This window comes from Athalia rosae, chromosome 3 (assembly GCF_917208135.1).
Source record: "Athalia rosae chromosome 3, iyAthRosa1.1, whole genome shotgun sequence".
NCBI classification, from domain to species: Eukaryota; Metazoa; Arthropoda; class Insecta; order Hymenoptera; family Athaliidae; genus Athalia; species Athalia rosae.
In genome coordinates, this window is record NC_064028.1 from 14,172,779 (window position 1) to 14,181,704 (window position 8,926).

Here is an 8,926-nt window from a genome sequence, read left to right on the forward strand (position 1 = left end):
GACGACGATGACGAAAACGTTGAAAATCGCGGAATCGACGCGAAAGTGGGATTGACAGAAATGATGAAAACTATACAAATCATTCAATCGACAAAAATCGTATGACTGGCAAGATTGTCGAAAACAATGAAAATCGCACGGTTGACAGAAATGTTTAATTTCATCGGAAACGATGAGAATTGTCAAATTGATGACAGTAGAAGATTGACGAAAAGAGTAAAATGAATAAAAATCTTGATCTCCACAGAAATGATAAAGTTGACCAGAATGACGATAACGATGAATATCGTGAAATTGACTGATATCGTAGAACTGACAAAAATATTGCACACGATGAGAAGAGTGAGACTGACGGAACTTACGAGAACAATGGAAATAGTGAGAACAATGAGGTCAGTGAAAACAATGGGAATGGTCAATTGACGAAAATGGGGGAATTGATGGAAATCGTCAAACTTGACGAAAATCGTGAATCTGATAAATATGATGAAAACGATGAATATCGCGGAATCGACTAAGATGACGTAGACGATGAAAACAACAGAAACAATGAGGAATACGAACACGATGAAAACGGTAAGAACGATAAAAATCGTCTAATTGATCGAATCGGCGAAATTCACGAAGATTACGAAATTGATGGAAATCTTGAAACTGACAAAAATAATGCACACACTAAGAGAAGTGAGATTGAAAGAAATGACGGGAACAATAGAGATTGTGGAAACAGAGAAAATGATGAATACGATGGATAGTCTCTAGACGGCAGATATAGTGAAATTGAAGACAATCGTCAAGTTAATGGAAATCGCGAATGCGACGATAATAACGAAAACGTTGAGAATCGAGGAATTGACGCAAAAGTGAAATTGCCAGAGATGACGAACACCATAGAAACCGTTTAATTGACATAAATCGTATAACTGACATGATTGTCGACAACAATGGAAATCGCAGGGTTGACAGAAATGTTAAATTTCATCGGATCCGATGAAAATACTCAAATCGACGAGAGTCAAAGATCAACGGAAAAAGTGGAATCATTTGAAATCTTGAACTTGACAGAAATAATGAAGTTGACTCAAATGAATATGAAAACTATGAATATCGCGAAATTGACGAAAATCGTAAAACTGACAAAAATAATGCACACGATCAGAAAAGTAAGACTGTTGGATCTTACGAGAACAATGAAGATAGCGAAAACGATGAGGTTGGTGAAAACGATGAGAATCGGTCAATTGACGAAAATAGGGGAATTAATGAAAATCGTGAACTAGACAAAAATGATGAAATTGACGAAAATGATAAAAACGATGAAAATCGCGAAATGAACCGAAATGGTTCATTCGACGAAAATAACGAGAACGATGAAAATCGCAAAATGACCGAAAATCGTGAGATTGATGGGAATCGCTAAATACACGAAAAGGACGGAAGCGATGGATATTGTCCAGTTGACGGGAATGATGAGAATGACGGAAACCGATGAGAATCGCGGGATTGACGAAAATTGTGAAATCGACAAGAATTGTGAGATTGACGGAAAAAGTGCAATTCGTCAAAATCGTGGAATTAATGAAAATCGTAAGATTGACAAAAATAATGAAAACGATGAAGATCGCGATATTGATGGAAATCGTGATATTGACGGAAATAGTAAAAACGACGTAGATCGTGAAACTGACGAAAATGGTTTAATCGACGAAAATGACGAGAACGATAAAAATCGAGAAAATTACCGACAATCGTAAGATTGATGGTAATCGTTCGATGAATGAAAATAACAGGAACAATAGCAATAGTAAAATGAACGACAATGACGAAAACGATGAGTATCGCGAAATTATTGAAAATCGTGACATTGACAAATATAATGGAATCGACAAAAATGACAAGGACGATGGGATTCGCTAGGTTGACGCGGATCGCGAAATGAAGAGAAATTGTCAAATTGACGAAGATTACGAAAACGATGAAAATCGCGAAGTTCAGAGGGATCGTAAAACTGATGAAATTTGAGAAACTCGACAGTGATGGTAAATCTGATGGAAATCACGTATTTGACAGGGGAAATGAAAACTATAAAAGCGCTCGATCTGACGTGAATGATGAATTGTACGAGAAAGACATGATCGCTAGGAATTGCGGAATCGTGGAAACGATGGGAATTGTTGGATTAACGATAATTGTAAAATTGACGGAAATCGTGGAATTGACAAGGATAATTAACCGACGAAATCGGTCGAATTAACAAAAGTAATGAATTTGACGAACGTAATAAAGTGAATTGAAATGATAAATTAGACGAAAATAGTAAGATTGACGAAAACTGTCAACCAACGGAAATAACCGACGATAGAAATTACAGGATTGACACAAATAGTGAGATCAATCAAAATCGTAGAATCGACGAAAACGATGGAAATCGCGAAGTTCAGAAGAATCGTAAAACTGATGGAATTCTGAAACTCAACAAATATGGTAAATTTGATGAAAATCATGTATTTCACAGGATTTATAAGAACTATGAAATCAGTCGAATTGACGAGAATGATGAATTGTACGGAAATGACAGAAACGCTAGAAATTGCAAAGTCGACGAAAATCGTGAAAACGATGGAAATCGTCGAATCGACCCAGCAAACACATCGTCATTGCATTTATGTAAAAATGATGTATTATGCGATCTCTCAGAGGTATCTGTTATGTCATGTATAGAGTTCGTGTATAGTCCGGGGACTCGAGAATGTCCGGTACATTCGAAGTAACAGTTGTGTTTCAGGTTTAGACCATGGAACATCACAGCCATATGTGATCTGACTCACGTTACAGACCTATAACATAGCAGATACGAGACAGGTATATTATATCATTAACATGGCAGCTGCATGAAATAGATATATTGAGGATATAATTGTTTCCATAGTATACACAGAAATCACGTATCACACATACCTAAAGAACGCTATCCCTGTAAAATATTCTTACTATTTTCAAAAGTTATCATTCATGAATAAATAAATCATCATTCAACGTAATGAACCGTATCGGCGATAGTAAAAATATTTTAAGTTTAGCTATCCAGTAACGAATGTGCTTTTTATTTTAGTTATATAAACTTTCGTACATACAAACAGTCTAATAAAATTCGATACAGGAAACAATGTCTTATCGATAGTATGCTTATAATAATGTGTACTCGTACATTTATGCCTATATTATTTCAGTTTCATATTAAAATATTAAAACAATAATAAAAATATCATATTATATTAATCGAGTAATATAACGATGTTTGGTTACCGGCAAATTTTAGTCTTTCGCACAGCAATACATGTTTTGATCACATGTTCATATAATCTAAGTTTGATATGAGACAAGCTATTTTTCACGAATAAACTATATATAATGAAAAAGGAAATCATATTTCTATGATCGATATCAAGAATTAATCTTTGCTACTTATACTTATAACAGTCTTCTATTTAGGAACAATCAAACCTTACAAACCACTTGTTGCACCTTACTTCAACATTGATTGAGTAACCAAAGTCTGGAATTGCATTCATCGTTAATGCAAACAAAAAAATTTGAGAAACAGGTGATCAAATAAACCTACTATACAGACTCGAACTGAATACCGAAATTAACACACACGATACTTCCCAATTGCTACGTCTGATGTTAGGAACCGTAATTCTACTATTAAGTATATATATTGGACTGTTTTATTGTTGGCGAGTAAACACTAAAGAAAAATTATAGTCGATGTAAAGGATGATTATGACTTTACGAAAAGACAGAAGCATATTGATGAAAATAAAATTCAAATTACAAATGAAAATAAAAAACGTATCAATTGTGCATTTCAGATTGATGAGATAAAAAAGTTGATAAACAGGTATAATCCAAAATGTCAGAGACAATGATATGCCAAGAATTAGGTATGGTTCTGTACGAACTAGTGACTCCATAAAAAGAATTGAATATAGCGAAACAGCATAAATTTAGAAACATATACTCCGCCCAAGTAATATAAGTCGAAAGGTGAATGATATGAAAAATATTAAGTTTCAACAAAACTATCAGAAATCATTCTTTCAAGATCACATGTTTTTCAAAACAATTCAGCAAAACCCATGTAAGAAATATCCTGTGATATTCGAACAAGCGTGTGGCATTGTCTCTCAAATATTGGTCCCTCACATTTGCTTTCGATTGGTCTGAATCTAATACATAAAATTCTCGTGTCACGGTGTTTGTAATCTATCTCCTCCGAAACGGCTAGACCGATTTTTGTCATCCGAAGCATGCATATCGGTCAGGGTGGAGAATCGGACAACATCTATTTTTCATCCCCCTAAATGTTAAGGGTGGTCCACCCCTAAATTTTTTTTTAATTTTTTTTGACAAATTTATTTTTTTTATTTTTTTATGATACACCATACGAAAATACATACAACCTTTAATTTTCACCCCTCTACGTAAACCCCTATTTTTTATTTGTCAATTAAAAACTTCAATTTATTTTGCAAGGATTTTTTTTTATTTTGTTATGACTTAGAATGAAAAATTTCATATCACTCTGAATTTTTTACCCCTCTAAGATCAACCCCTATTTTTTATTTGCTACTTATCTTTAATTTTTTTAACAAGAATTTTTTTTTTAAAGATAGGATACTGTTGTCCATTTACCTTACGTATATCTTGAAATGACGATGGTCCGGTGACATTAACCAACAACAGCCGCAGATAAAAGCACTCACAATCAGTCTGTCTTGGATTGACTGTATAAACACGACCCAAACTATTTGATTTGAATAAACCGGGGCACGCATCAACTGGTGTCCCTTGCTTGCAGGGCATCCATTTTTTCGATTGAGCCCATGTAAAATACTTTGGAACTTCAGAATAGAGCAGTGTTTGTGCGAAGGCACCAAAAGCATTCGCACGATTGCACAGTTCAAAAAATTCGGTGAGCGTAGTTTTTGGTGGATTTATAACATAATCAAGCGCTGTTTCGTTCGTAAAATATACGCGCTGGCCGTTTTTAAGATGGACAGCTAAATGGATAACTGCTGGATCCCGTTCATGAATTGGGAAACCGAAAATACGGCAGACAGCTTCATTGGAACTGATATACCGGCCAATTTGATAATTCGTAATTTCATCATTTTGATTCAACGGAGGAGCATGTACATTAGTATTTCCAATTCTAAATACAGCCATATCACTTCCCTTATTCACATACTTGCAAATATATTTGATACTCCTCACCGAACTGCATGACTCAACGTTAATATGAGCATTGAATGTTTTGCTCAGCAGAGGTGAATATGGTACCACCCAACGATTATCAATGTCGATGTCTGCATTACTGATAGTTTTAATGAAAGATTGTCCGCCATTTTCGGTACTTCTTCGACGATATATTGGATATCCTTCAACATGTGTGATCGTATCGTTAGTGAAATCTTTGGGAAAACGCTTTGTACATTTTCCGTCTACCATGCAAGCTGATGAACAATTCAGATCTCCACACGGACCATGAATCATGTTTGTAGTAAAAATATCAAACAGTAATTGATCAGTAGACGGATCTGGAATCTCTGCAGAAATCAAACTATCGATGTCTTCAGCACGTATTTTGTCGACGAACCAAATTAAAATGTGAGCATGAGGTAATCCACGCTTTTGCCACTCAACTGAATACATCCAACAACGTGTGGGGCCAAATACATGCAATTTTGTAATAAAGCTGATTAAAGACTTTAATTTTTGTTTGAACACACGTGCTGTAATGTCATGACGATGTATTGCATTTTGTCCTGGTAATAGCAACGATGTAATTTCCTGCCATTTTGGATTACATGTAAAACTGATGAAAAGACACGGTCGTCCATATTCACGTACGAAAGTCATAGCATCCTGTATGTATTCTTGCATGTGACGGTGATACGAAGTTCACCGGGTCAGCTAGTCTACTGATATAATGAGTGGTATAAGCTATAGTAGATTTTATAAATTATTCTGAACTCGCTTCTGTTCCCTCGTACAATGTTGATTAGCTTGTCGTAACCATTCGCTTGTCATTTCGTCAAACTCTTTATCAGTCATTTTGAACCTCGTCATCACTGCAACTGGAATAATTAGGACTGACTTTTTTCAAATCATTGGTAGACGACTACAGCTCAGAATTCGTATAATGAGAAAAATCGCCCAATTAAATCACAAGACTACTGTTAGAATTTAGACTTATTACATACTTTTGATGCCAAGTGTGGTCTTCAAATAACTGATTTTGAAATTGTTTCTCAGGCCTCGCCACGACGATTGTCGTGCAACATCATTGGTGAAAACTTTACGCATGATTCTGACGATGTATTCCTTTGCGCTATAACCACCTATCTGTGATAGATATTTCACCTACATGAAAAATTGATAAATGGTAACAAACTAGGTTAATAGTACTCATTTACTTGAAATTTCATTTTCTCATTGATTTACCAATTTATCCATAAGTTTAGGGTCTGTTGCCAGGTTGCCTTCAAAAATCAAAATATCTTCCTTAGTTTTGAATGGAAACATGACAGATATTTCAGTGAATGCCTCAGTATCTGCCCTCGGATTAGCCTTCGTCATTAGCTTCTCAATTTTGTTAAGTTGCTCACCAAGAACTGCTATATCTACAGATAAACTTGCTAATGCTATAAAAGCTTTATTGAAGTTATCTGAAAATCAATAGCCTTGAATTTCAGTGTATGGAAAATAGTAATTTCCCTCTCATTAGTCATTCATATGAGTTATGATTTTATTTGAGCTTTAGAGTTAATATAGTTTTACGTTTTGTACTGTTTAGAGCCATAATTAGGGATCAAACATACTTTCGTATCAAGTACTTATGAAAAATTATAAAATACAAAAACTGATCTGATTATATGAAATTTATAAATAGATGAAAAGTATATTCCCAAGAAGTAGAAGTTATGGACATACCTTCCATCTTTTCCACAATTTTGGTGTGAAGTTCTGCAACATAGGCAATATACATGTATATAAATATGAAAACTTATAAATTTTCAGGAGCTGTAATGATTTTCTCAATAATTATTCCTATTCGAGAATATTGATATGCACAATTGAGAACGTGAATAAGTATGTATAAAACTATAAACTTAAATTTCTGAAAAGTACCATGGATTTTTTGACGTAGCATTGTAGATATTTATCAAAGGCGTTACTCAGAACTCAAGGGTTTTGTCAAAGATAACTTACAAAACCTGAATAAAGATTATTGAATTTCTTGGGAAAGAATGATAAATAATCATATCAGCTTTTGTAGCCATCCTTATATATAAAAATCTGAATAACAGCCCTGTACTTATCAATAGAAAATGATTGTGCTTATTTTTACTTCGAAAATATAATAATTTCATCCCATGATGACTGATGGAGACCGAGCGTTTATCCAGTTTTACCTGTAAGTACACTGAGATAAAAAATTACTTGATTCGAGAAATTTCATAATTGATGCTTCTTAGTGAAGATTTATTTATATTAAATGAATATTATTTATTAGTTTGAGTATGTTCACTTGAAACTAATAACATTTATTTGTTTCAAACGAACGTACATGAATTAATCAATAATAATTATTTAAATACAAATTAATCTTCTCTAAGGAGCCATCAACTATGAAATTTCTCAAATCAAGTAATTTTTCCTCTCAGTGTACAAATGCAAAGTCTAATGTGATTCTTATTCGAAGAAATCTAATTATTATCAATGAGGTTTGATAATATCTTGACTCGTTGGTGCATATTGTAACTATTTACACATAGTAGTAATCAGTAAAGAGAATACATACCGAGAAATGGCTTTTCTCCTTGAATAAATTAATACATGCAAAAAGGTTAAGTATAATTGGGAGATCCTCGTCTAGAAGGATATCATTCAAACTGATACCGGCGGCTGATCCATTTTGTGCTGTACGATTGATTCGTGGTGTTGAATTATTTAAAATATTCTGATAAGTTATGGGTTGAATTTTTTTTGGTTTAGAGTTTGGACAATTGTGAGAAATGTTTGGACATTTCGGTCATCCTTCGAAGTTGATGAAGTAATGGCACAATTTCTGCCTATTCGAGATTCTGACAAAGCATTGGACCTTCCAGTTTGTGGCTGACTAGTATAATTTTTGATTTGCTTCGCCTTGGAAGTACTGCATTGAGACGAAGACTGTAAATCGTCAGATTCCAGACTTCTAACTGTTGGGAATTGAGGTATCTGTATTGTTACGTCCCACGGGACTCCTAAAGTCAAAATTTTCAATATCCCCTAGATTTTAACTAAACCAAGGTTCCAGAGATGACCATTTGAACCTGAGATCTTGCAGATGTGGAATCTGGAGAGTCGGTCGTAAAACCCTAGAGTAGTCTAAACAAATCCCTGGTCCACACACACATTTTCAAGCCAAGACCCTTTTCTTCATATTGTAAACCACTCCGAGTTCGAAATATTCCATTAGCTTCATATATTGCTTCAATTATTAAGAACCAATTTTTAACATTTACTAATGAACAATTTTAAACCGTCTCCGCGTTAATAAAACATTATCACACACTCATTACACTTGTTAAATTGAAAGAATTCAGTCAAATTTCAATCTTATAATATAAAATCCGTAAAAAACATGATAGAACCTTCGTTCAAAAACACAAATCAATGATTCAAATTCACTAAGAATTTTCCATTTCGGAGTTGGTAAAAATCCAGTTTGTTCATTAAATAATAGTAAACTTTCAAAAACCGAACAATTTCTCGAAGATAGTCATAAAACTCAAGTGTTTGTACCCCAGAAAACTACCCCAGCATAACCAGGCCCAAGTGGGAGAAAAACTCAACCAATGAGATATTTTAAACA

At 34.1% G+C, this 8,926-nt stretch overlaps 1 protein-coding gene across 2 annotated transcripts; it reads right to left on the reverse strand.

Annotated features, from left to right (window-relative positions):
* Positions 1-2,829: 2,829 nt before the first annotated feature.
* LOC125500379 lies at positions 2,830-8,565 on the reverse strand. 2 transcript variants are annotated; one of them, XM_048653232.1, is made up of 3 exons: positions 6,511-8,565; positions 6,270-6,429; positions 2,830-6,143 (listed from the first exon to the last, which is right to left on the reverse strand). In XM_048653232.1, exon 3 carries the CDS (start codon positions 5,947-5,949, stop codon positions 4,633-4,635), a length of 1,317 nt encoding a protein of 438 aa, XP_048509189.1. In that variant the 5' UTR covers positions 5,950-6,143; positions 6,270-6,429; positions 6,511-8,565; the 3' UTR covers positions 2,830-4,632. Both variants share the same exon structure in this region, with proteins under 2 accessions (XP_048509189.1, XP_048509190.1).
* Positions 8,566-8,926: the final 361 nt, after the last annotated feature.